This window comes from Cyprinodon tularosa, unplaced genomic scaffold, assembly GCF_016077235.1.
Source record: "Cyprinodon tularosa strain WSP-4 unplaced genomic scaffold, ASM1607723v1 ctg849, whole genome shotgun sequence".
Taxonomy (NCBI): Eukaryota; Metazoa; Chordata; class Actinopteri; order Cyprinodontiformes; family Cyprinodontidae; genus Cyprinodon; species Cyprinodon tularosa.
The window spans coordinates 204,491-232,443 of record NW_024039617.1 but is presented as its reverse complement, the minus strand read 5'-3'; the positions used below and the strand labels follow the sequence as shown (position 1 = coordinate 232,443).

The 27,953-nt window shown below is 45.3% G+C and overlaps 2 protein-coding genes across 2 annotated transcripts; one reads left to right on the top strand and one right to left on the bottom strand.

Annotated features, from left to right (window-relative positions):
* Positions 1 to 1,263: 1,263 nt before the first annotated feature.
* Positions 1,264 to 5,155, top strand: cunh12orf45 (chromosome unknown C12orf45 homolog). The gene is made up of 4 exons (XM_038272934.1): positions 1,264 to 1,416; positions 2,154 to 2,240; positions 2,326 to 2,459; positions 4,376 to 5,155. The coding sequence occupies exons 1-4, from the start codon at positions 1,356 to 1,358 to the stop codon at positions 4,538 to 4,540; spliced, it is 447 nt and encodes a 148-aa protein (XP_038128862.1). The 5' UTR covers positions 1,264 to 1,355; the 3' UTR covers positions 4,541 to 5,155.
* A 1,637-nt stretch (positions 5,156 to 6,792) lies between these two features.
* aldh1l2 (aldehyde dehydrogenase 1 family, member L2) lies at positions 6,793 to 26,153 on the bottom strand. Its single transcript, XM_038272933.1, has 22 exons — positions 25,963 to 26,153; positions 24,745 to 24,889; positions 22,704 to 22,938; positions 22,430 to 22,595; positions 22,259 to 22,360; positions 13,625 to 13,714; positions 12,565 to 12,699; positions 12,362 to 12,487; positions 12,176 to 12,267; positions 11,188 to 11,335; positions 10,998 to 11,117; positions 10,799 to 10,926; positions 10,460 to 10,610; positions 10,315 to 10,385; positions 10,044 to 10,237; positions 9,877 to 9,970; positions 9,701 to 9,800; positions 8,577 to 8,675; positions 8,291 to 8,456; positions 8,110 to 8,215; positions 7,837 to 8,036; positions 6,793 to 7,754 (listed from the first exon to the last, which is right to left on the bottom strand). Exons 1-22 carry the CDS (start codon positions 26,011 to 26,013, stop codon positions 7,699 to 7,701), a joined length of 2,775 nt encoding a protein of 924 aa, XP_038128861.1. The 5' UTR covers positions 26,014 to 26,153; the 3' UTR covers positions 6,793 to 7,698.
* Positions 26,154 to 27,953: the final 1,800 nt, after the last annotated feature.

Sequence of the window (27,953 nt, the reverse complement as noted above, 5' to 3'; positions counted from 1 at the left end):
TGCTACTTGTTTTATATTAGATAAACAATAGTTGGTTTTCAAGTCATTCACCTTTTATCTGTGGGGCTAAATTTCACACAGGAAACAATTTTTATTGAAACTCGTGTTTAAACATAATATTCTTATTTCTTTATTAAAATCAGCTCAAACACTGATTTGAACAAAAAGACTAATGAAAAACCTTAAACAAAGAAGCCAACCTTTGTGTTTAATTTCAGCCTTAAAATAAGAACAAAACTCTTCCAATTAGAAGATAGCGATCTTTCCTTTAAATAAATATCAGAGTGATGCCTCCTACTGTTTTAGCTGTCTTTGCTAATAGATAATTGGTTTGCAGCGAGAAAAACAAAAACAACAAACATCTTTAGTGATTGTTTCTTTGTTAAATGATCTCAGCCAAGATTTGAAGTTTAAAATATTTTTATTTAGCTTCATATGTCTTTCTGAACGCTAGGGGGCGCCAAAACACTGTGAGACGTAAAAAGTAGCAAAATGCTTCAAAGCCTTTAAAAGGAAAGAATAGACATTTATTTAACATAAATCATTAGAAACCCAAGAGAAAAGTGTTATTTAATTGTTTTGTCATCATCTCAGATTAATCAATGTTATTGAGACGATCTGAATCTTGTTTTGTTTTGTATTAGCAGCCAATCAGATTCACACTCCATGCCAGTAGGTGGCGGTAATGCAGCATTTCGTTGGTTTTCAGCCGCCGATAAAAACCCATAAAGAAGAAGAAGGAAGAGGATAAATAATAATAATAATGATATTAATTAATTAATCATAATTAATTATTAAGAGCAAATTAATTCTGAATAGAAACTATTGTTGGAAGAAGGAACTAAAGTTAGTCATTTATTTTATACACAAAAGAAAGTAGGAAATATGGAAATAATATCAGTAATGACAAGATTACAGCTTGGAATTACTGGATTAAATAAAAGTTTACATTTGATAGTAAACATCCAACCGGAAGCTGTGAGTCTGGAAACATTAGAACATTAAAAATTAATAGTTAAAAGTTTACAGTCAGTAGAGAGAAGCTGAAACAAGAAATTAGGAAATATGATATAGAAACATTAAAACTTTATAAAATATCAGTTCATCATAATATAAATAAATCAGTTTTAATATTTTTAAAGGAATTAAACATTTTTATTTATAATAATTTAGATTAAAGGGAGACGCTCTGGTTCAGACTCCAGCAGATGGCGCTAATAAAACCTACCGTTAGAGGTCGCTATGCAGTAAAACTGAGAAAGAAGAAGAAGAGGGGGGGGTGTTTACTAGTGCAGACCGGAAGTGTGTCGCTGCATGTGAAGCACGCGCCCAGTGGAAAAGTCTGATGTTCTAAAATGGATTTAAACTCAAAGAAAATAAATTCTGGATCCTTATTATCGGTTGGAAGCGGCGGAGGTCTGAATGTTTCTGAAATACTTTAATGTTTAATTCATCAACCTCTGGATGCGGAACTAAACTTTTATTACAATCTAACGGAGATTTACGGGGATTAGGATTAGAAACAAACGGATTATTTTAAAGTAAATTATTTCAACATTAGCCTGTTAAAATCTGCTGTTAGCACCTTAGCTGCTAAACGGCTAACTTCCTGATACAAGGATGAAAATCTAGTTTGATAAATCTAATAAAGTCCAATCAGTCAGGGTTCCGGTTCTGTTCTGGTTCTGATCTGTTCTAGTTCTGGTTCAGGTTCTGATTTGGTTCCAGTTCTGGTTCTGATCTGTTCTAGTTCTGGTTCTGTTCTGGTTCTGATCTGTTCTGGTTCAGGTTCTGATCTGGTTCTGTAGAATCTGGTAAATGTTGAAAATGTCTTTGCAGCTTCAGGCAGCTAGCTCTGTAGAGGTCTGTGCTGCAGGGGGTCAGAATGAGACTCTGAATAAAGAGGCTTCTTTTTAAAATAATCTGATTGTTGGAATTTATTCTGTTTTTATTTTATTTTATGAAACATCAGGTTCTGGTTTGAAAGCAGTCAGATTTCTAAAGCCTCTTTATTCTTCCTCCTGTTGATTTCTGGGTAATTCAGCCCAGCAGTTTATTAAACACGATGCTCTGCTTCTGTCTTTATTGGGTTTTATTGTTTTATTCCTATTTAAGCTTCTATTTCTATTCAATCAGCTGTTCTAATTTTTCAGGTCTCAGTGAGAAGCTCCTCCTGAAGCCCAGAGCCGCCGCTGCCGCCGCCGGGTCCCTGCAGACAGAGCGAGTTCCGAGAAGCAGCGGTGAGACTCCGTCCTGTGATGTCAGACCATAAATGAACGTGAGCGAAGGATCAGAGGGATGACATGTTTGTTTGGTTGGTGTCAGTCCTGCAGCGCCTGCAGAGCTTTCTGCCTCAGATGGCCGCAGCCAATCAGAAGCTCCAGCAGCAGATGGCGGCGGCTCCTGAGGGACGCTTTGACATAGAGAATGTGGACCAGGCTGAAAGCATCATAGAGATGGTGAGTTTAGCTTTTATTCCCTCGCCGTCCACATCCGATCACTGCTGCACTTTAAGAAACGTTCGGAACGCTGTTTGTTTTAGAAACACAGTGAACGCAACATGAAGATAAGTTCTCTGAGTTTAAACGCAACATGACGATAAAAGTCGTCCAAGTTTCAAATAAGACGATAAGTTCTGAGTTTCAACGCAACATGACGATAAGTCGTCCAAGTTTAAACGCAACATGACGATAAAAGCCGTCCAAGTTTAAACGCAACATGACGATAAAAGTCGTCCAAGTTTAAACGCAACATGGCGATAAAAGTCGTCCAAGTTTAAACGCAACATGGCGATAAAAGTCGTCCAAGTTTAAACGCAACATGACGATAAAAGTCGTCCAAGTTTAAACGCAACATGACGATAAAAGTCGTCCAAGTTTAAACGCAACATGACGATAAAAGCCGTCCAAGTTTAAACGCAACATGACGATAAAAGTCGTCCAAGTTTAAACGCAACATGGCGATAAAAGTCGTCCAAGTTTAAACGCAACATGACGATAAAAGTCGTCCAAGTTTAAACGCAACATGGCGATAAAAGTCGTCCAAGTTTAAACGCAACATGAAGATAAAAGTCGTTTAACGGAGAAAGAAAACTCATCTTTGATTCTTTAAAAGGTTTTGAATAAAAAGAAAATATTATTAAAAAATTCTGCAAAGTTTTTGAAAAAATCCATAAAATGTTTTTGTTCTGCGTTGAGGCTGCTGTTTAAAATGGAGACGTGGCGTTTGCAGCTAGTGGCGTTAAAAGAGCCAATCGTGGAAAAACGGCTTTGATCTTAGAAAGAAATCAGAAAATAAAGACTTTAGGATGTTTTTTTTCTCTGGGAAGCGTTTTTTCTAACAGCAGATGTTAAGAAGATCAAGTTTCTGCCTGTTTAGAAGCTCTGATGTCAGATTTCTGAGGCCCGGTTACAAAAACCTCAGGATGCTATTAGCAGGGCGCTAACGAAAGGCAAGCCAGGTTTATTATATTAATAAATTGCTCTACAGGATTAAAACAATAAAATAAATCACGTAAAGATAAAACAAAGCAGTTGGACGTTGTAGTGGTAAAAAAGTATTGAAGTATTTGCTCTGCTTTAAATAAACGGAGATCAATCGTCCTCAAATCAGTATATTTACAAACCCTGCACTTTACTAAAATGTAGAAAAGTTTTTAACTCGGCCCAATTATTCCTTTTTTTTTTTTTTTAAAGCAATAATACTGCTCTTAAAACCTTTTTTGATCAAAACATTTTTAAAAGTTTAATTTCTGGATTTTTTCCAAATTGCTATTAAAAAAAAAATACTTAAAAATGAAAAACTGGAAGAAGGGATTAAACAAATAATAAAAACTAAGTAAAATAATGTTTGAAATAATTATGAAAAACCACAGAAAACAGTGAGATTGATTTCAATTCATTTTTTTTTTTTTTGCATTTTTTTTTATTTTTTTAAAGAAATGTCCAGTTTTAGAACGAATTCTTTGCTCACAACAATAATGGAACAAAGTTTACTCCATACATTCACTTGTTCTGTCCTGTTGATTGAAACAGGTGTAGGGTTACATGTGGCCACTAGATGGTGCTGGTGTTTGGAGCAGAAGCCAATCTGAGGATTAATGAGGCGTTTCAGTGATTTCTGTAAACTGAAGCTTTCCATGACTTCTGCTGATCCTCTGAGCGGCGGCGGCGGCCGTGGTGGCAGCGGCCGTCAGCCTTCAGGAGGCATTTCATGGAGTTTAAACATTTATAACATTCATTTTAGTGTTAAACAGAGATTAAACAATTCAGAATAGTTTTATTTTGGAGAACAGTGTCTGTGTGATGGGAAAGATGGCCGCCGTCTGTGCGTACGGTCCAGGTGTGAATCCAGACTCTGTCTCCTATCTGTCCAGGACGTCGCTGTGGTGGAGTTGAACGAGTCGGACAGCGAATCCGAAGACACGGAGGAGACGTCGGAGTCGGACTCTGATGACGTCGGCGCAGAGATCACCGAGCAGAACCTCAAACTCCCCGGAGAGCGAGGGAAGAAGAAAGCCAACATCCAGGTCCTGGACTAGACGGCCTGAAGGACCTCCCAGCAGAACGCCGCTGTGGAGAACGTCACGATGTCATAATCCCTATGGGAGATTTTTCATGTACCTGTATAATCTGGGGCAGATGCTGGGATTACCTAATTTAGGCTGACCCCTCCGCTGTGGTTCGGCCCAAACCTGAACGCATTTCTTCTAAACGTGGACTCTTTCAATTATCTGTGATGTGAAAGAGTTTCTTTCCTTATTTCAAAGAAGAAAAACTGTTTTAATTTCAGTTTTCGTAGGATTGAAAATAGGAGTGAGAACCAGTGGAGGACGGACGCCGCAGTACAGCAGAGGGGGTGTGATGTTGTGGGCGTCCTGAAGCGGCTCAAAGTTCCGCCATGATTTTATCCGTTCAGAGCCGAATCCTTCCGGCGCTGCAGAGAAGAAGTTCTGCTCAGATCTTCCGTTTGCTCCAAACGGCGATCAGAGCGGTTTCACAGCAACGCCGCCATTTTGTTTTTCTAGATTCTGTGTTTATAACATAAAAATGATTCTAATGAAATGATTTTTGTAAATGTTTCAGCGTTTACTGCAGCGGTGCTTATAGCAGGATGAAAGGAAACATGTCTGGACTGCAGAATAATATGTTTGAAAGAGAATCTTTAAACTAAGGAGATCTTCTTCTTCTGCTGTTACTCTGAAACATGAACCGTCTTTAAAGGACAAATCAATGATTTTACATTTAGGAAATTATTTCCTAGATTAAAGTAATTTCTGATCATCTAAAGCCTATTTTTGAACCTTTTATCAATTTAAATCAGTTTTAGTGGAAGCTGCTTATAAACTGAGAAATAAATAGAAATCCGTCTGAAACTATAATGATGTTAAAGTGATGACCTCATTCCCCCACTTTGGTCCACCTGGTTCAGAACGCATCACTGGACCTAAAATATGGAGTCAGATCTGTCTGTTTTCACCAATACACACGTGTGATTCACACACACACACACACACACGAGATAGATCCTCAGCCACGTCACACGATTCGCCAAAGCATTTCTGCTCCATAAACAATTATAGATTAATTTTCAAAGCACCAGTGGTCTTTGAACTTCTCTGTCGTTCCTCGATACACAGATGCATTTTTTTAAGCAGTGATTGTTTGCAACCAATCATAAATACTCCATGTGGGACCACTTTAGATCTTGTTGTGTTCATGTCTGAACGTGTATTTGGGAAAACAGAGTGATTTAGCTCCATACTAAAAATGTTATTAACTCTTTTCTAAGCCTTTTATTTAACAAAGAGCCTCGAACGCTGAGAGTTCCGCTTTATTTGGTGGAAATCGGTCCTTCATCGCCTTCTGCTGCCTTTTAACGCCTCGCCTTAGTAATGGCTGCAACGTCATTTTACACAACTAATAAAACATCAGAATATTTAAAACTTTGACATGTTTTAATCCTCAATTCGTAAAAAACTGTTACAAAGAAATCCCTTTAAAAGAAAAGGCTCCTTTTATACATTTGCAAAGAAGGGTTGAAGCTAAGAGGCTAACATGGGGCGACATTAGAAAAGACCAAGCTAGCTGAGGCATCAGACTGAGCTAAGCTAGCCTTCCCAAGCTAAACTAGGGGTTCTGAGCTAAGCTAGCCGTTTTGAACTGAGCTAGCCGTCCCAAGTTAAACTAGGGGTTCTGAGCTAGGCTAGCCAGTCCAGGCTAAGCTAGGGGTTCTAATCTAAGCTAGCCGTTTTGAACTGAGCTAGCCGTCCCAAGCTAAGCTAGCCGTCCCAAGCTAAGCTAGGGGTTCTGAGCTAAGCTAGGGGTTCTAAGCTAAGCTAGCTGTTTTGAACCAAGCTAGCCGTCCCAAGCTAAGCTAGGGGTTCTGAGCTAAGCTAGGGGTTCTAATCTAAGCTAGCCGTTTTGAACTGAGCTAGCCGTCCCAAGCTAAGCTAGCCGTCCCAAGCTAAGCTAGGGGTTCTAAGCTAAGCTAGCTGTTTTGAACCAAGCTAGCCGTCCCAAGCTAAGCTAGGGGTTCTAAGCTAAGCTAGCCGTTCAAAGCTAAGCTAGGGGTTCTAAGCTAAGCTAGCTGTTCCATGGGCTTTTGCACCGTTCACAGTATTTAAAACATCCAGAAAATCATGGAAGAAAAAAAAAAAAAGTAAAAATTTATTTTTAAGAGCTTTTTAGATATATTATCTTTGTCATTAAATAATGTTGCAGCTGCCCTCAGTGGGAGACGTGGCTCTCTGCACATGGCGCCATTCTATCAAGGGGCAACAAGGACAATAAATCAAACATGGAAACCGCCCTTTATTCAGGGTTTCCTTAACGAGCTGCGTTCCCTCATTAACTGTTCACTCATTAACGGCCGTTTGCTTTACGCTCAGACTGCAGGATGGTGCAGGCTATGGAGTGAACTCTGGTCCATTATTGGTGCAAGCAGACAGCAGTTTGTAAATGGAAATATAGAAACTTTAGTCCATAAATAAAAGATTAACGTATATTTGTTTTTTCTCAAATATTATTTTTCTTAATTGTTTTATTTCTTTTTTTTATGTTTTAACATTTTATTTGTTCAAATTTTTTTTTATGTATTGCATTTTTCAAATGTTTTAAGAATTGAGTTTAAAATGTTTGCATTATTTTCACCTCTGGAGGAGAGCGAACGCGTTTCTATTGGTCTGCTGGGCGTTAGCCACCGAGCGTTTGGCTTGAAGTAAAGAAAACTTTTTAATCTGAAAAAATAAATAAAATCTAATGATATAAAATCTTTAAAAAAATTCTTGAAAAAGAAAAATTTAAAATAAATTCTAAATAGAAACCCCTCAAAACCTTTTTTGAGTAAGATGTTAGTAATTTAACTCCTGGATTTCTTTACTATTTTTCATTTAAAACAGATTTTCTTTGCTTGCAATAATAATGGACGTGTATTCACTCCATAGGGGGCGGAGCTAGATCGGATTAAAAACCCATTCAGACACGCTGGGCCATAAAAACATTCACTTCGTCTGAGGATGAAGAATGGCTGGTTTGTGCTGCGCTGAGAAAAGGAAGAGAGAAGGGTGAATTTCCCTCCATCCTGATAACAGGAAGGCCTGAAACTTCCTCCGTTCTTCCTCATCTGCCTGATATTCCCTAGAGGAGCCCAGTCGCCTCCGGCTGCTGGTAGATCCCGGTGACAGTGGAAGGAACGGCCTCAGTACTCCACAGTCACTGCTTTGGTTTTGAGGTATTCCGACAGAGCGTCCTCTCCTGGAGGCGAGACAGGAAGACGTTAGACGCTTCCTGGAAGCAGACGGAAAAGGAAGGAAATGACGTAAGCGTTCCCACTGACCGAGGTCTTTGCCGAAGCCAGACTGCTTGAAGCCTCCGAACGGCGAGGCCACGTCGGTCTTGTTGTAGGTGTTGATGAAGACGGTTCCGGCCTCCAGCCGCTCGCTGACGTACATGGCTTTGTTGATGTCCCGGGTGAAGACGCCCGACGCCAGGCCGTACTCGGTGTCGTTGGCCCTATGAAGCACGCAGTCCACGTCCCTGTGTCCGACCGAAGGGAAGGACAGGTTAATACGTGACGCGCCGCAACAACAGAAAGCTACGGCTAACCCACCCGTCTTTGAATTTGGAGACGACCATGACGGGTCCGAAGGACTCCTCCTTAGCGATGAACATGTGGTCCTCCACGTCGGTGAAGACGGTGGGCTCCATGAAGAACCCTGCAGGAGAAGGAGAGACGCAGAGTGAAGGTCCCTCCCCCTCGGCACCCGGGCCCAGTAAGCTCCGCCTCCTACCTGGCCTGTCCACCTGCTTGCCCCCGTACACCAGCGTGGCTCCCTCCTTCACACCTGTGTCGCAGTACTCCAGCAGCTTGTCCAGGTGGGCTTTGTGGTTCTGCGGGCCGTGGTCTGTGGAGCGCTCCAGAGGATCGCCGATCTTCATCTTCTTGATCTCCTCCACCTGGAATCGTTCAAAGACCGACAGAAATAAAAGATGGAAGCAAAACGCTTCTGTCTGCCAGGTGTGGGCAGAAAGGGGCGGAGCCTGGAAACCCCCCCGTTAATGTGGAGGTAGACGCACCACCCTGCTGATGAACTCATCATGGATGGACTCCTCCACGAACAGCCGTCCTGCAGCAATGCAGTTCTCCCCCTTGTTGAAGTAGACCGAGCTCATCCCCTGCAGACAGGAGACCGGGATTACAGACCCAGGATTACAGACCGGGATTACAGACCCAGGATTATAGACCGGGATTACAGACCCAGGATTACAGACCGCTATTATAGACCCAGGATTATAGACCGGGATTACAGACCCAGGATTATAGACCGGGATTACAGACCCAGGATTACAGACCGGGATTATAGACCGGGATTATAGACCCAGGATTACAGACCGGGATTATAGACCGGGATTATAGACCGAGATTATAGACCGCTATTATAGACCCAGGATTATAGACCGGGATTACAGACCCAGGATTATAGACCGGGATTATAGACCCAGGATTACAGACCGGGATTATAGACCGGGATTACAGACCCAGGATTATAGACCGGGATTATAGACCCAGGATTACAGACCGGGATTATAGACCGGGATTATAGACCCAGGATTACAGACCGAGATTATAGACCGGGATTACAGACCGTGAATACAGACCGGGATTATAGACCGGGATTACAGACCCAGGATTATAGACCGGGATTATAGACCCAGGATTACAGACCGGGATTATAGACCGGGATTATAGACCCAGGATTACAGGCCGGGATTACAGACCCAGGATTACAGACCGGGATTATAGACCGGGATTACAGACCGGGAATACAGACCGGGATTATAGACCGGGATTACAGACCCAGGATTATAGACCCAGGATTATAGACCCAGGATTACAGACCAGGATTACAGACCCAGGATTATAGACCGGGATTACAGACCGGGATTACAGACCGGGATTACAGACCCAGGATTATAGACCCAGGATTATAGACCCAGGATTATAGACCCAGGATTACAGACCGGGATTACAGACTGGGATTACAGACCCAGGATTACAGACCGGGATTACAGACCGGGATGACAGACCAAGGATGACAGACCGGGATTATAGACCGGGATTATAGAGGCCATTCTACATCCTTCATCCACACCATGAAGACTAACAGAGGAAGGAGCTTCCTGTCCAACCAACATCTCACCATGCGAACAGCCTTGTCCATGTCGCAGTCGCTGAAGATGATGAGGGGGGATTTGCCCCCCAGCTCCAGGGAGACCTTCTTCAGGTTACTGAGCGCACAGCTGGAGGGAGGAGCCAGAGAGAACCGGTCAGGACAGGAACACGCATCGCAGCGAGGCGGCGGCGGCGGCACGTTACCTCTTCATGATCTGTTTACCGATGGGGGTGGAGCCTGTGAAGCCCAGCTTCCGGATGTCTGGGTGGTCAGAGAGTCTCTGCCCCACCATGCCCCCTGCAGGTAGAAACAGCCAATGACACGGCGCTCTCGGCACGGCTAATGGATTTAGCGCTAACGCTAAGTTTACCGGAGCCTGGCAGGATGTTGATGACTCCTTTAGGGATTCCGGCTTTTACCGAAAGTTCAGCAAACTTCAGGGCGGTCAGAGGAGTCACCTGGGCGGGTTTCAGGACCAGAGTGTTCCCCGCCGCCAGACAGGCGGCGCTCTTCCAGGCCAGCATCATCAGAGGGTAGTTCCATGGGATAACGATGGCGCAGACTCTGAGACACGGAGAAAACAAACAGCGTGAGAGAGATGAATGGCGGCGGGTCGGCGTGCCGCAGCATCACAGCTCTACCCCAGAGGCTCCTTCCTGGTGAAGGTCAGGTTCCTGTTGGGTCGAGCTTGGTTGATGGGGATCGTCTTTCCCTGCAGAACAAACCAAACCTCCATCAAACTCCGCCTCCTGCTCTCAGATCAAAGCTACGACTCGTCCACTCTACCTGGATCTTATCGCACCAGCCTGCGAAGTATCGGAACGTCTGGATGGACATTCCCACGTGAGTTTTCAGGGCGAGCGTGTAAACGGCTCCGGAGTCGATGGACTCGATGGTGGCCAGCTCCTCCTGGTGCTCCTCCATCAGGTCTGCCAGCCTGGGGGAGGGGGGGGGGTTATTTACTAGTAAACTCTTTAATTCATTTCCTCAAACAGAAACCTTCAAATGTCAACTTTATAACTTTAGAGCTGAACTGGATTAATTTCAGATAAAACCATCATGGCTGCTGAATGAAATATAAACAGAGATTTTAACTAAATGTTTCCACTAGGGGGAGCTACTGACCGATAGAGCAGACTTCCTCTGTCTCTGGGGTTCATCCTGCCCCAGGGGCCGTTTTCAAAAGCTTCTCTGGCGGCAGCGACGGCGCGGTCCACGTCTCCCACCGAGGCGTACGACACCTTACAGATCACCTGTGGGGAAACGGAGGGTTGGAGTAAAAGCTGCCGCCGCGGCGTCCTGGACGCACCGTCCTCAGACTTACTGATCCGTCCGTAGGATTGATGGTGTCGTATGTTTTCCCGTTTTCGGCGTCCTCAAACCTTCCGTCGATGAAGCACTGGTACGGCATGTTCACCGTCATGTTGTTCACTTCTTTAGTCGCCTGAAGGGAAAAACAGGAAGTGTGAGATTGCAGCGGCAGCTGGACGGTCGTCTGCAGGCGATGACCTCACATAGTCCACCACCAGCTCCTCCTCCTGGTCCTCGCCTCGAAGCTTGCGGACAAACATCTGGATGAAGTCCTGGAAGGTGGTGGCCATGTAGACGTCCTCGTTTTGCAGCTGGACGCCGGAACATTTCTGCTTCACCTCCTCCACCAACCTGCAAGCAGAGATCAGCGCCGACTCTCTGATTCACTTCATTTCTGCTTAGAAATCCACTTTTTCATTTATGGAGTCAGGAGGGAGTGGAAACTAAAAGCTCCTTCTAAAATCAGCAGGTCTATGATGGAGCTTGGCCTGTTTTCCAGTGTAGTCCTGTTTCTCTGACTGTGACTAACTGGATGTGCTCTCTTCATCCTCTGACATGGGAGCTGGCTCGGAGCTCGTCTGCCTGGCTGTGTGTTTCCTGGACGGGGCCGCCTGTGGAGCTGGTTGACAGTTGCCTTTTGTATCTATGCTTCTTTTTCTATGTCTGCTTCTGTCTCCTTGAACCCCAGTGGGCCTCAGCAGATGGCCGCTCACACTGAGCCTGGTTCTGCTGGAGGTTTCTTCCTGTTCAAAGGGAGTTTTTCCTCTCCACTGTCGCTACAAGCATGCTTAGTGTGAGGGATTGCTGAAGAGTCAATGAGTCGATGCAATCAGCTGGTTTTCCTTAGATAGAAAACTTTGTATCAATCTGACTGGATGATCTGGTTGATCTGGATCTATAAAGGGACCTGAGATGACATGATGTGAATTGGAGATATAGAAATAAACTGAATAGAAGTGGAAATCAGCAGGTCTATGGAGTCAGGAGGGAGTAGAAACTAAAATGCCATTCTATAATCAGCAGGTCTATGCTATCCTAGAATCCAGCCTGTGAAGCGCTGCTTCATTTAACTTTGACTCCAAATCAGAAACTTTGCAGGTTTTTAAACCTTTTCTTTGTGATTATTTGCTAAAATTAAATGTTCCTTTAAATGGATGAAGGAAGCTTCTCCTGATGGACCGAAGGTCTCACCTGACCACATCCATGGAAGCAGCTCCAGACTTGAAGAAGTCCGTCGTGTCCTCGATGGCGGCTACGTTGCTGAGGATTCCCTTCCAGATGTTCTTTGGTAGAATCATAAAAACATTCATGTTTCTTTTCTTCTGCAGAGTCAAAGAAGCCAGAAAACGCCGCGCTACGCTACGCCGCGCCACTCACCCGGATTTCCTCCGCCATCTTCTTCTCCTCGTCGGTCAGCTCCACGCTGGCGCTCTCTCCTGCGCTGAAGAACTTGGAAGCTGGGATCATCTTCCCGTCTTCAAACTGCAGATTCTTGACCAGCAGCTGCCGACAGCAGACAGAGAGGTGAGCGGAACCGGATCAGGGCGGTTCTGACTGCTTCCACCCAGGAGGCCACTCACAGCTTTGCCGTCGGTTCCGTACAGGACCAGCCCGTTCTTCGTCACCAGGCCGGGTCGGGAAGCTCCCTCGATCTCCAGCGGCTGACCGGCCGGGACCGCCCCCCCCAACATGGAGGAGCCGTACAGGGTGACGGGCTGTGGAGAGGCAGAGGCGCTTTACAACTAACTCCTCCCATTATTCATGAGGTCGACCCTGATCCTATAATCCAGATGAAGGAATCCAGCTTTGCTTAATCCCAGAATAAATCCAGCTTCTCGTCTGTGAAGCAGAAGATCCACAGCCTCGTGTTTCAGCGGTCTAGTCAAAGTCCAGACCAATCAGATTAACCGTCTGTAGACAGCTTTGTTCTATGGAGAGAATTTCGCTCGTTATTTTTCAGCACGTTTTGTAAATAGAAATAAAACAATAAATAAATCCAGAAATGAAACTTTGAAAAACTTCTTCATCATATAAAGTTTGAAGTTTAAATTTTCCTTTTCTCAGATTTTACTTTTTCCATTTATGTTTAAGTTACATTTTTTTTTACTTTTTTTCAGATCAAAATATTTTAAATTCAGAAGAATTTGTTAAACTCCTTCTACAACAAAGACATTTAAAAAAATAAATTTAAATATAAGATCTCTAAATTAATCTTTTAATAAAAATTTGAAAAAAAACAAGATCTGTAAAAAAAATAAATAAATAAAAAATAATAAAAAAATCAACCCAAAAACAAAACCAAAAGACAAAATTTAAAAAATAAGCTTTAAAACAAAAATTGAAAAATTCTCAAAACCTTTTTTTTTTATTTCAACCTTTTTTAAAGTTTCATTTCTAGTTTTAATTGTTTTATTTCAATTTACAAATTGTGTTGTTTGCAACAATAATGGAACCAACTTGACTCCATAGGTAAATGGTTTTATTTCTCTGTTTGGGTTGATCTGATAAAAGTCCAGATAAACAGACTGAAGGTTGTAATGAAATGGGATTAAACTTCAGAGGGTGGGAAAACTTTGGCAGCTGCTTCTTTATAAACCATTAACCTATTTTTATCAACTGCTGCTGTTCCAGGAAACACACCTGTCCATCCACGAGGGTCCAGGCTCCGGGAACTTTGTCGTGGCCCCGGATCCAGTTGTGGATGGCCCCGGCTGGCTGGGCCCAGTTAACCTGGGAAGAGAGGCGGGACTCAGCTTTACTTTCAGGGAGAGACGGAGCCTCCGCTCTAAGAATAGAAGGTGAGCAGCAGGAGCCAAACCAGGAAGCAGCTCCACCACCGTCCAAAACAAACTAGAGTAGACCGGTCCGGAGCCGCCCTCCGCTCTGCTGCCTTACAGTAAAATTCCACAGCTGTTACTACGGCGAGCAGCTGGAACCCGACCAGAACAGACCGGGTCTGAGAGGAGAGCTCGTCTGCAGGACGGAAATGTCCTCAGCTTCAGCGTCTGATGGAAAATTACTGCCGTAAATCAGCCTTTAAAGACGCCGTCTGACCGCAGGCATCGATTGGTTCCCATCTTTTGCTTTGAACTGAGACTGAACTACAGAAAATAAGAGAAAAAGAGAGATCATATCTCGCCTATCCTGGCTTCTCTTCATTGGCTTCCTGTTAAATCCAGAATAGAATTTAAAATCCTCCTTCTCACATATAAAGCCTTAAATGGCCAAGCTCCATCTGATATCAGAGATCTGATTGTTCCTTATGTTCCTAACAGAGCACTTCGCTCTCAATCTGCAGGTTTACTAGTGGTTCCTAGAATTTCTAAAAGTAGAATGGGAGGCAGATCTTTTAGTTCTCAGGCTCCTCTCCTGTGGAACCAACTACCAGTTTTAGTCCGTGAGGCAGACACCCTGTCTACTTTTAAGGCTAGGCTTAAAACTTTCCTTTTTGATAAAGCTTCTAGTTAGAGTGGCTCAGGTTATCCTGATCTATCTCTATAGTTCTGCTGCTATAGGCTTAATTCAATTCAATTCAGTTTATTTATATAGCGCCAAATTCACAACACATGTCATCTCAAGGCACTTTCCAGTTCACCAGATCATCCAGTCAAATTGATACAAAGTTTTCTATCTAAGGAAAACCAGCTGATTGCATCGACTCATTGACTCTTCAGCAATCCCTCACACTAAGCATGCTTGTAGCGACAGTGGAGAGGAAAAACTCCCTTTTAACAGGAAGAAACCTCCAGCAGAACCAGGCTCAGTGTGAGCGGCCATCTGCTGAGGCCCACTGGGGTTCAAGGAGACAGAAGCAGACATAGAAAAAGCAGCTGTAAAAGGCGGCCCCGTCCAGGAAACACACAGCCAGGCAGACGAGCTCCAAGGCAGCTCCCATGTCAGAGGACGAAGAGAGCACATCCACTCAGTCACGGTCAGAGAAACAGGACCACACTGGAAAACAGGCCGATCTCCAACATCTATTAACAAGGGTGTTGATAGAAGCAGCACAGCTGATGTTTCTTTCCAGGATGACGTCACAGCCAAACAGGAACAGACGAGGCAAAGCTACTCTGAGGAAAAGCAGAGAGAGCAGAAGGTTAGAGATTGAACTAACAGATTCTGCAGAATAGGAGAACAGAGAGAGAATGAACCAGAATGATGAAATGGGGGTCCCTATGTCCTCCAAAAGTCTAAGCCTATAGCAGCATAACTATAGAGATAGCTCAGGATAACCTGAGCCACTCTAACTATAAGCTTTATCAAAAATGAAAGTTTTAAGCCTAGCCTTAAAAGTAGACAGGGTGTCTGCCTCACGGACTAAAACTGGTAGTTGGTTCCACAGGAGAGGAGCCTGAGAACTAAAAGATCTGCCTCCCATTCTACTTTTAGAAATTCTAGGAACCACTAGTAAACCTGCAGATTGAGAGCGAAGTGCTCTGTTAGGAACATAAGGAACAATCAGATCTCTGATATCAGATGGAGCTTGGCCATTTAAGGCTTTATATGTGAGAAGGAGGATTTTAAATTCCATTCTTGATTTAACAGGAAGCCAATGAAGAGAAGCCAGGATAGGAGAGATATGATCTCTCTTTTTCATTTTCATTAGAACTCTGGCTGCAGCATTTTGGATCAGCTGAAGGCTTTTAACTACAGTTTGTGGACTTCCTGATAGTAAAGAATTACAATAGTCCAGCCTTGAAGTAACAAATGCATGGACTAGTTTCTCAGCATCACCCCTGGACAGGATATTTCTCATTTTTGCAATGTTCCTCAGATGAAAGAAGGAAATTCTAGAAACCTCTTTGATATGGGATTTAAATGACAGGTCCTGATCAAAAATAACACCAAGATTTTTTACTTTATTATCTGAAATCAGTTTAATCCCATCCAAATGAAGTGACTGGCTAATCAGTTTCTTTTTCAGAGACTCTGGTCCAAAGACTATAACTTCTGTTTTGTCTGCATTCAGAAGCAGAAAGTTAAGAGTCATCCAGGTTTTTATGTCTTCAAGACATGCCTGTAATCTATGTAATGGGTTAGCTTCATCTGGATTTATAGACAGATATAGCTGGGTATCATCAGCATAACAGTGGAAATTAATCCCATGCTGTCTAATAATTCTACCAATTGGGAGCATGTATAAAGTAAAGAGAATTGGTCCTAGCACTGATCCCTGTGGTACTCCACAGGTAACCTTTGAGCGTGTGGAAGATCTATCATTAACGTGAACAAACTGAATTCGATCAGATAGATAAGATTTAAACCAGTCTAGTGCTGTTCCTTTAATTCCAACAAAATATTCAAGTCTTTCTAAAAGAATATTATGGTCAACTGTATCAAATGCAGCACTAAGATCCAACAGGACGAGCACAGATACAAGTCCATTATCTGAGGCCATGAGAATATCATTAGTGACTTTCACCAGAGCTGTTTCAGTGCTATGATGAGCTCTAAAGCCAGACTGAAACTCTTCAAAAAGTTCATTATGGTGGAAGTGATCGCAAACTTGTTTGGCAACTACTTTCTCAAGAATTTTGGATAAGAAAGGAAGATTGGATATAGGTCTATAATTGACCAAGTCATCTGGGTCAAGAGACGGTTTCTTAAGCAGAGGTTTAATTACAGCAACCTTAAAAGCTTTAGGTACATATCCCTGTAACAGAGATAGATTAATCACATCTAAAATGGAGGAGGAGATCAAAGGGAATACCTCCTTAAATAACCTGGTTGGAACTGGATCTAACATACAAGTTGAAGGCTTAGATGAAGACAATAATTTTGCTAATTCAGAGAGTTCAACTGGATCAAAGCAGTCTAAACCCGGTTCAGATTCCATGACTACCTCAGGTACAATCGCGGATAGAGGAGTGCTTATGATCTTATTTTTAATAAGATCAATCTTATTTATAAAGAATCCCATAAAATCATTGCTGCTAAGAGCAGGTGGAAGGGACGGTTCAACAGAGCTATGGCTCTGGGTGAGTTTGGCAACTGTATTAAAAAGAAATCTAGGATTATTCTTATTCTCCTCTATTAATGAGGAGAAGTATGCTGCTCTTGCTTTACAAAGGGTCCTCTTATACAGCAGTAAACCATTTTTCCAGACTAGGAAGGACTCTCGCAGGCCTGTGGAGCGATATTTTCTCTCCAGTTTCCTAGCATTTTGCTTCAAAGTACGCAGCTCTGCATTAAACCAAGGAGCAAGCTTTCTATTTTTAACGGTTTTCATTTTCAAAGGAGCTGCGTTGTCTAAGGCAATACGCAGAGAACTAGCAACCCCCTCAACAAAATCATCAACCTGTGAAGGGGAATAAGCTAAGCTTTTGCACTCTGCAGCACTGCTCAGTGACACAGAGCAGAGAGAAAGTGAAGCAGATTCTTTAAAATTTATAACTGCACTATCTGATAAAGATCTACTAAAATTGAACCTTCTTTTGGGGGAGGAGAACTCTGTTAAAGTAACCCTGAAGGTTATTAGAAAGTGGTCAGAGAGGACAGGGTTGTGAGGAAATACTGTTATTTCTTCACATTCTATGCCGTATGTCAGCACAAGATCCAAAGTATGAAGATGAGAATGCGTGGGACTATTCACATTTTGAACAAAGCCAATAGTGTCTAAGATAGCATTAAAGGCTGCTCTTAAGCTATCGCCTTCAATGTCAGCATGGATGTTAAAATCTCCCACTATGATGACCCTGTCAGTATTTAATACCAAATCAGAAAGGAACTCTGAAAACTCATCTAAAAATTCAGAGTAAGGACCTGGTGGACGATACAAAGTTACAAAAAGAAGAGGTTTTCTTGCCTTGAAATTTGGATCAGGGAAATTAAGGGTTAAATGTTCAAAAGAGTTGTAGGAATTAACTGTTTTGGGAGTAATCAGTAAGTCAGACTCGAAGATTGTTGCTACTCCTCCTCCTCGCCCAGAACTTCTGGGGATGTGAAAATTTAAATAGCTTGAAGGAGTTGCCTCATTTATGCTCACATAATCCTCTTGCTGCAGCCAGGTTTCTGTAAGGCAAAAGGCTTAGACTGCTGGAGGACATAGGGACCCCTTTTTCATCATTCTGCTTCATTCTATCTCTATTCTCCCACTCTGCAGAATCTGTTAGTTCAATCTCTAACGTTCTGCTCTCTCTGCTTTTTCTCATCATAATAGCAGAACCGTCCCATTACAACCAGGACCGTCCGTCCCAATACAACCAGTACCGTCCGTCCCACTACAACCAGGACCGTCCGTCCCACTACAACCAGGACCGTCCGTCCCACTACAACCAGTACCGTCCGTCCCACTACAACCAGTACCGTCCGTCCTACTACAACCAGTACCGTCCCACTACAACCAGTACCGTCCGTCCCACTACAACCAGTACCGTCCGTCCCACTACAACCAGTACCGTCCGTCCTACTACAACCAGTACCGTCCCACTACAACCAGTACCGTCCGATTACAACCAGGACCGTCCCACTACAACCATGACCGTCCCACTACAACCAGTACCGTCCGTCCCACCACAACCAGTACCGTCCGTCCTACTACAACCAGTACCGTCCGATTACAACCAGGACCGTCCCACTACAACCATGACCGTCCCACTACAACCAGTACCGTCCGTCCCACTACAACCAGTACCGTCCGATTACAACCAGGACCGTCCCACTACAACACGGACCATCCCATTACAACCAGGACCGTCCGATTACAACAGGGACCGTCCAACTACAACCAGTACCGTCCTTCCCACTCTAACCAGGACCGTCCCACTACAACACGGACGTCCCACTCTAACCAGGACTGTCCCATTACAACCAGGACTGTCCCACTCTAACTAGGACCGTCCCACTACAACCAGGACCTTCCCACTACAACACGGACCGTCCCACTCTAACCAGGACAGATCCATTGCAACCAGGACCGACCCATTACAACTAGGACCGTCCCATTACAACCAGGACTGTCCCACTCTAACCAGGACCTCCAACTACAACCAGGACCGGCCATCCCACTTTAACCAGGACCGACCGTCCCACTTTAACCAGGACCGTCCATCCCACTCTAACCAGGACCGTCCATCCCACTCTAACCAGGACCGTCCCACTCTAACCAGGACCGTCCCACTCTAACCAGGACCGTCCCACTCTAACCAGGACCGTCCCACTCTAACCAGGACCGTCCCACTCTAACCAGGACCGTCATACTCTAACCAGGACCGTCCCACTCTAACCAGGACATTCCCACTCTAACCAGGACATTCCCACTCCAACTAGGACCGTCCCACTCTAACCAGGACCGTCATACTCTAACCAGGACCGTCCCACTCTAACCAGGACCGTCATACTCTAACCAGGACCGTCCCACTCTAACCAGGACCGTCATACTCTAACCAGGACCGTCATACTTTAACCAGGACCGTCATACTCCAACTAGGACCGTCCCACTCTAACCAGGACCGTCATACTCCAACTAGGACCGTCCCACTCTAACCAGGACCGTTCCACTCTAACCAGGACCCTCCCACTCTAACCAGGACCGTCATACTCTAACCAGGACCCTCCCACTCTAACCAGGACCGTCCCACTCTAACCAGGACCGTCCCACTCTAACCAGGACCGTTCCACTCCAACCAGGACCCTCCCACTCCAACCAGGACCCTCCCACTCTAACCAGGACTGTCCCACTCCAACCAGGACCGTCCCACTCCAACCAGGACCCTCCCACTCCAACCAGGACCCTCCCACTCTAACCAGGACCGTCATACTCTAACCAGGACCCTCCCACTCCAACTAGGACCGTCCCACTCCAACTAGGACCGTCCCACTCTAACCAGGACCGTTCCACTCTAACCAGGACCCTCCCACTCTAACCAGGACCGTCATACTCTAACCAGGACCCTCCCACTCTAACCAGGACCGTCCCACTCTAACCAGGACCGTCCCACTCTAACCAGGACCGTCCCACTCTAACCAGGACCCTCCCACTCCAACCAGGACCCTCCCACTCTAACCAAGACTGTCCCACTCCAACCAGGACCCTCCCACTCTAACCAGGACCGTCCCACTCCAACCAGGACCCTCCCACTCTAACCAGGACTGTCCCACTCCAACCAGGACCCTCCCACTCTAACCAGGACCGTCCCACTCCAACCAGGACCCTCCCACTCTAACCAGGACCGTCCCACTCCAACCAGGACCCTCCCACTCTAACCAGGACTGTCCCACTCCAACCAGGACCCTCCCACTCTAACCAGGACCCTCCCACTCTAACCAGGACCGTCATACTCTAACCAGGACCCTCCCACTCTAACCAGGACCGTCCCACTCTAACCAGGACCGTCCCACTCTAACCAGGACCGTCCCACTCTAACCAGGACCCTCCCACTCCAACCAGGACCCTCCCACTCTAACCAAGACTGTCCCACTCCAACCACGACCCTCCCACTCTAACCAGGACCGTCCCACTCCAACCAGGACCCTCCCACTCTAACCAGGACTGTCCCACTCCAACCAGGACCCTCCCACTCTAACCAGGACCGTCCCACTCCAACCAGGACCCTCCCACTCTAACCAGGACCGTCCCACTCCAACCAGGACCCTCCCACTCTAACCAGGACTGTCCCACTCCAACCAGGACCCTCCCACTCTAACCAGGACCGTCCCACTCTAACCAGGACCGTCCCACTCCAACCAGGACCGTCCCACTCCAACCAGGACCCTCCCACTCCAACCAGGACCCTCCCACTCTAACCAGGACTGTCCCACTCCAACCAGGACCGTCCCACTCCAACCAGGACCCTCCCACTCCAACCAGGACCCTCCCACTCTAACCAGGACCGTCATACTCTAACCAGGACCCTCCCACTCCAACTAGGACCGTCCCACTCCAACTAGGACCGTCCCACTCTAACCAGGACCGTTCCACTCTAACCAGGACCCTCCCACTCTAACCAGGACCGTCATACTCTAACCAGGACCCTCCCACTCTAACCAGGACCGTCCCACTCTAACCAGGACCGTCCCACTCTAACCAGGACCGTCCCACTCTAACCAGGACCCTCCCACTCCAACCAGGACCCTCCCACTCTAACCAAGACTGTCCCACTCCAACCAGGACCCTCCCACTCTAACCAGGACCGTCCCACTCCAACCAGGACCCTCCCACTCTAACCAGGACTGTCCCACTCCAACCAGGACCCTCCCACTCTAACCAGGACCGTCCCACTCCAACCAGGACCCTCCCACTCTAACCAGGACCGTCCCACTCCAACCAGGACCCTCCCACTCTAACCAGGACTGTCCCACTCCAACCAGGACCCTCCCACTCTAACCAGGACCGTCCCACTCTAACCAGGACCGTCCCACTCTAACCAGGACCCTCCCACTCTAACCAGGACTGTCCCACTCCAACCAGGACCCTCCCACTCCAACCAGGACCGTCCCACTCTAACCGGGACCGTCCCACTCTAACCAGGACCGTCCCACTCCAACCAGGACCCTCCCACTCTAACCAGGACTGTCCCACTCTAACCAGGACCGTCCCACTCTAACCAGGACCCTCCCACTCTAACCAGGACTGTCCCACTCCAACCAGGACCCTCCCACTCTAACCAGGACTGTCCCACTCCAACCAGGACCCTCCCACTCCAACCAGGACCGTCCCACTCTAACCAGGACCCTCCCACTCTAACCAGGACTGTCCCACTCCAACCAGGACCCTCCCACTCTAACCAGGACCGTCCCACTCTAACCAGGACCGTCCCACTCTAACCAGGACCCTCCCACTCCAACCAGGACCCTCCCACTCTAACCAGGACCCTCCCACTCTAACCAGGACTGTCCCACTCCAACCAGGACCCTCCCACTCCAACCAGGACCCTCCCACTCTAACCAGGACCGTCCCACTCTAACCAGGACCCTCCCACTCTAACCAGGACTGTCCCACTCCAACCAGGACCCTCCCACTCCAACCAGGACCGTCCCACTCTAACCAGGACCGTCCCACTCTAACCGGGACCGTCCCACTCTAACCAGGACCGTCCCACTCTAACCGGGACCGTCCCACTCCAACCAGGACCCTCCCACTCTAACCAGGACCCTCCCACTCCAACCAGGACCCTCCCACTCCAACCAGGACCGTCCCACTCTAACCGGGACCGTCCCAGTCTAACCAGGACCGTCCCACTCTAACCAGGACCCTCCCACTCCAACCAGGACCGTCCCACTCTAACCGGGACCGTCCCAGTCTAACCAGGACCCTATCTGCATCAGGAGTCTGACCTTGGCGTTGGATTTCTTCTGGATGCCCTCATAACTGGCTCCGTCCTCCGTCTGCGGGATGCGAGGGGCGTTCCCGTCAGCGATGAGCTGCACCGCCTCCACCTGAAACACCAGCCCACATTCAGTCTGAGGAACAAACATCTCCACGTTCAGGAGGCTCCTGCAGGTTACCATGGCTTTGATGCCCTCTGGGAACAGGAAGCGGTTGTACAGCGTGTCCACGGTGTCGTTGGGCTCCACGGCGCATTCCCTCTGCAGCAGGATGGGCCCCGTGTCCAAACCGTCGTCGGCCCAGAACACCGTGAAGCCAGCTTTTTTATCACCGTGGATCAGAGTCCTGGAGAAAACGTCACATCAAAGGAAAACTCATGAGAGGAACAAAAAGCTGGCGGCCATTTTGAGCTCCTGAACCTTCAGGCTGAGGAGCAGAAACCAAACGTCTCACCAGTTGATGGCAGAAGCTCCTCTGTGCAGAGGTAAGATGGACGGGTGGTAGATGATGGAGCCGTGCTGGGGATGGTCGATCACGTTCATAGGGATGAACTGGGAGCAGAAGGGCATGACGTTTAGCTCCGCCCCCACTGACTTGTAGGCGTCAACCACGTCCTGGATAGGCTTTCCTTTCACACGCCACCTGGGAAACTTGAACACTGGCGTGCCGTCCTTCTCCGCCGCCACCGCTGTCAGAGGAGGAAAGGGTTAGACGGGTTTACGGGATGGCATTAAAGATGGCGGAAGGCCTGAAGAGAAACGACCCACTAAAGATCAAACCTAAAGGAACCGTAAAGCTTTTCCCTGTCAGGACCTCAGAGCAGCAGCAGAGCCAGGCTGAAGGTCCCGGCAGGAAAACATTTATTAAACCGACAAACTGTTTGACCAAAAACATTCAGCTTCAAAAACACTGAACCTTCAATGGAAATTTGTTCCATTATTTTAGCGGCAAGGAAAACTTTTTGCATGTTTTTGATGAAAAAAAAATTATCCAGAGAAAAGTTTCCAAAAGTTGTTTTAATAAAAAAAAGAGAGCAACTGATGTTTTCTCAGATTTTGATTCTTTTTTTCTAATTAATTTGTATATTTTATTTATTCAAATATTTTTTAATAAATTTTACAAATTTCGACAAGGAGTGATCAGAACCGGTCTGAACCGGTTCAGCATCATGGAGATGAGCTCCATGATGCTGAACCGGTCTGAACCGGTTCAGCATCATGGTGACCCGGAGCCAGAAGCACGGCAGCAGAGTAATAAACACAGCAGCTCAGTTCTAGATCCGTCTGGTTCTGCTTAACGTTCTGCAGCGCCACACATGAGCAGCAGGACAGGACGGCGTGGTGATGCTACATGGAAACATTTAACTGGATCAGATCAGAATCCCCTCTCTGTGCCACACTGAGGCTCTTCCAGCACAGACAATGGAGTCAGTCTCCCTCAGCTAACACGAGATAAAAGCACCTCTTTGTCTGGAGGAACAGCACAGTCCAAGCATCTACCTCAGATCCCACTGCACAGATCCAGGACAAACGCCCTGCAAACCTCCACCAAGGCTGCATCTACCTCTGACATGAGAAACAGCTTCCCTCCACTGAGGTTATGTTGGGCAGCAGGTAGCAAGCAGCACCTGGAAGCAAGCTCCGCCTGGTTCTCCTGGCCTGACATCATCAAATTGGTCACGATGGAATGGATGCTAACGGGATGGATGCTAATGAGATGGATGCTAACGGGATGGATGCTAACGGGATGGATGCTAATGAGATGGATGCTAACGGGATGGATGCTAACGGGATGGATGCTAACGGGATGGATGCTAATGAGATGGATGCTAACGGGATGTATGCTAACGGGATGTATGCTAACGGGATGGATGCTAACGGGATGGATGCTGCTGCTTCTTCTAGAATGAATCAATAAAACCCTGAAGAAAACATCAAGTTTTTTTTCTGGATTTTTCCATCTAGAAAACATTTTCTTTTCTTGAAACAATAATGGAACAAATGTCACTCCATACAGTTCTATGGATTTAAACTGACCCACATCATAGCTGAGTTTGTTGCCAAGTAGGTTTGCACTAACAAGGAGTTTGAGTTGGTGTTGATGGAGCAGACACATATATATATATATATATATATATATATATATAAAATACAATCTGTAAATAAATATCCACTGGAAAACAGAAGATGCTACGTTGGTGTAGCTTGGTGTATGACAGCTTAGCCTGGATGGATGTTCTTCCTTATTTAATAAAATCATCTTACCTATTTCTATTTTTAATTATTTTTACGACATCATTTGGCGAACAATAATAATAATAATAACAAATAGTTGGTAAATTTTAAAAGTTAGTTTTTTTGGTGTGATTTGATGGGTTTTAGTTTCAACAGGAAACAGCTGATTGTTTCTTAAAGTCTGATTTAGTTAATTAAAAAGATCAAGAAAGGAAAGAAAGATTCAGGCGTTAAAATCATCTTTGAAGCGGTTTACTCACCCAGAGGGTCGGCCTTGCCGTCTCTATCAGGAACGGTGAACACGCCCACCACCTTGTGACCCTGCTTCCTCAGGTTGCTGTAAACCTCTTGGCCAAACAGACTCTGACCAATAATGGCTAATTTCAGCTTATTCTGGTAATAATGCTGAAAAACAAAAACAAACAATCTGTCAGATTATTGCAGCTGAGATGCTAATAGGATCGAACAAACGTTCCCCACATCTAAAAAGAAAGTAAAGAGAGTTCCTAAACATGGGCTGAACTATGTTTAACCCCAACTGGTGTTCAGTTTCCCAGTCTGGGGGCCCAGCGCCCTGGATTCCCACAGCAGTGAACACATCTTCCTCTGGTTTGATCAGAATGTTTCCAACCTGTGGAGGTTATAGCTAGAGCTATACGGATGAACAGCTTATTTATACCACTGCTTTAAAATGACTCCATCAACAGATTCATGGTCAGAAATATAAAATCATGCTTTTCATTTTGCTCTATTTGCAAACTGAACCTGCAGCCAGAGGAGGAGCTAAATTTATGCAGAATCCTAAAGTTGTTTTCCTTCAGTTAAAGCTCCACTGATTACGCAACACTTTCCGCCCCTCAGAGGGCTTCTTTCTGCTGGGGAGTCAGGAGGGCATGGCAGGGGCCCCTCCCCTCTGACAGGAGCCGCTCTCAGGTTTCAGATATGGAGTCAATTATGATCCCTAGTTTTTGTAAATTAATTTGAAAAAAATAAACAAAATCCAGGAATTATTTTTTCTTTTTAAGATATGAAACATCAGATTATATATATATATATATTTTTTTTTTTTTTTACAGAATTTCTTTTCTGGATTAAGTTTTATTATTTGCATTTTTTTCTCTGAGTCTCTGGGGGTTTGAGCTTGAAATTAAGCGAAAGTGCTAAAAATAAAAATAACAAAATAAATAAACATTTCTAAATTTATTTCAAAAGCAATAATTTGAAAACAAAACATGAGAAAACAGTGAAGCTATTTTTAAATTAAAACCTTCTTCAGATTGTTTTTATAAATCAGCGAAACCAGAGTGACTCCAGTTTCCTTGGTGATGCGTTCAAAGGCAGCTAGTAAAGCAGAGAGACAGCCTGTTCTGCATGCAGGAGGCAGAAAGCTGCGGGACTAACGGCTCCTGATCGGGATGGTTTAGATCAACTGAAAGCAGAAAGAGTCTCAGCTCCGGTGGAGGAGCGCTGTTACTCACTGAGGAGGTGGAGAACCTCCTGAAGACGCTCCCCGCTGTCCGCAGCATCATGGCGGTGTGGCTCCGTCTGTCCTGCAGCTTGCGCTCCGGAGCTCTGCGCGCCGCCGCTGCTCCAACCGGGCTTATGTGTGTGCGTCAGCGTGCGCGCGCGCGGTGAGCGAGACAGAGCCAGCAGAAACTCGCCACGCCACGCCACGGCCACGGAACAACCGCGGAGATAAACGGCTCGCGGCCACGTAGCGCCCAGCGTGCGTGCGCGATCACGCTGCGCGTTCTTGTCAGAGATGCTGAGCTGCAGGCCTTCCTATAACACTGGAAGTAAACTAAATATTAAAGCTCAGTTTCCTTTATTTCTGCACCAGATTATGGCTACTTAAAGCAGCTTAAAGTTTGCAATAAGGAAGTTTAATTGTAGTAAACCTTAAATATACTTCAATAAAGCATATACTGCATATACTAGTAGTACATAGATGAGTACCTGCTGCGTACTTCAGTGTATTCAGTATTTAACCCTGTAACAGGAAACTAAAGCAGCCGTTCTGCCGACTCACGGAAAATAATTACAGATTTATTATATTTTTATTAATGAAAACAAACTTAAAGGAATAGTGGAGAATTTCATTTTTCTAAAGCCCCGCCCCCTTCACTGTAAAAGAAATGCACATGCACAACCCTGGACCCGCTCACTACAGAGAACGCCTGTTACACGCGTGTGAGCGTGCACGAGGAGACGTGGCTGTTTAATAGTCGCCGTCTGCATCGCTCACACCAGCTTAGCTTCATAAAGGAGGTTTTTCTCTCTGTCAGACTCACCGGCGGTCAGTGAAAATAGTGACATAAACGCACCACCAGGATGATTGACAGCTAGGAGCACCACTCATTGAGATGATCCACCCAGAAATGAAAGATCCTCCACTATAGCTTTAAGTAATTACATTCATTTAAAATACATTTATTAAATGAAATAATCATTTCAATTATTTTAATGTGTTCATTTAATGGAAATATTTAATTATAATTGAAAGGTAAATTTAGGATGCAGAGGTAAATATGACGTCAAATTATTTATTTAAAGGAGCATTAAGGAAAATAATCCAGATTCCTCAGAGATCATAATGAAACTATCTCAGCCCCTTCAGGGTCACTTTAGGAGCCGCTCTACTTTAAAACATGTTGGTAAACTTATGTCCTAATTTAGTCCAAGGAAGAATTTAATCAGAAAACTTTCCAGTAAACCAGAAGATGTTCGATAATAAACTGAAGTAAAAACTAAATGTTTTACCAACTAAAAGGAATTCATTCATGAAAAGGAAGAGAAGCTTTAAGTGGATCTAATCGCTCGTTTAAAGTTTGAATTTAGCATCAAGTTTAAAAATGATCGGGCAATAATCATCTTATCTACTTTGACTAGGCCGTTATCAAACATTAGTCGTTTTATTTTAGTTCAGATCGATTTTTCCTGCCGTCCTCAAACGAGAGCAGGAAAGCTCAGCCCGTTGCATCACACCACCACCACCGTGTTTAACTGCAGAGAAGCGCAGGTGAAGGAGGCCGTCCTCTCCTGGGAACATTCACCACTTTTTAACCTTTCCTCCATTTTATGCCGCTCAGTGACAGGCGGCTGCTTTTTAATGTTGCTTCTAGTTAATGAAGTCCTGATGTTTTATTTTTAGATTAAAAATGAAAATGTTTCTTTAAAAGAAACGACATTCAGGAAAAGGCAGCTCAGCCTAAAGCATCCGGATGGAGAGCAGCCATCCTTAGAAACAAAATCATTCTTTACTTTTTGATCATATAGAAATCTGTCCAGAAGCACAAATAGAATCTAATCTTTCTACTTTCCAGCAGTGAGCGATCAGCATGCTGAGGCGTCATGGCTGCCCTGATGTGGATCTTTGGACGGTTCATCTCAGCCAGAAGCAAACCCATCAGGCAGCAGCTGAACCGGACCGCCCTGCTCAGGTTCCAGAGGAGCAAAGGTTGCAGCGATC

Coding starts and splice junctions, on each gene's coding strand:
- cunh12orf45 (XM_038272934.1), top strand. CDS start 1,356: ATGGATTTAAACTCAAAGAAAATAAATTCTGGATCCTTATTATCGGTT. Junction 1,417..2,153: donor ATCGGTTGGAAGCGGCGGAG/GTCTGAATGTTT, acceptor CTAATTTTTCAG/GTCTCAGTGAGAAGCTCCTC. Junction 2,460..4,375: donor CTGAAAGCATCATAGAGATG/GTGAGTTTAGCT, acceptor CTATCTGTCCAG/GACGTCGCTGTGGTGGAGTT.
- aldh1l2 (XM_038272933.1), bottom strand. CDS start 26,013: ATGATGCTGCGGACAGCGGGGAGCGTCTTCAGGAGGTTCTCCACCTCC. Junction 12,488..12,564: donor ACGGAACCGACGGCAAAGCT/GTGAGTGGCCTC, acceptor TGCTGTCGGCAG/CTGCTGGTCAAGAATCTGCA. Junction 9,801..9,876: donor GGTAAACAGATCATGAAGAG/GTAACGTGCCGC, acceptor TCCTCCCTCCAG/CTGTGCGCTCAGTAACCTGA.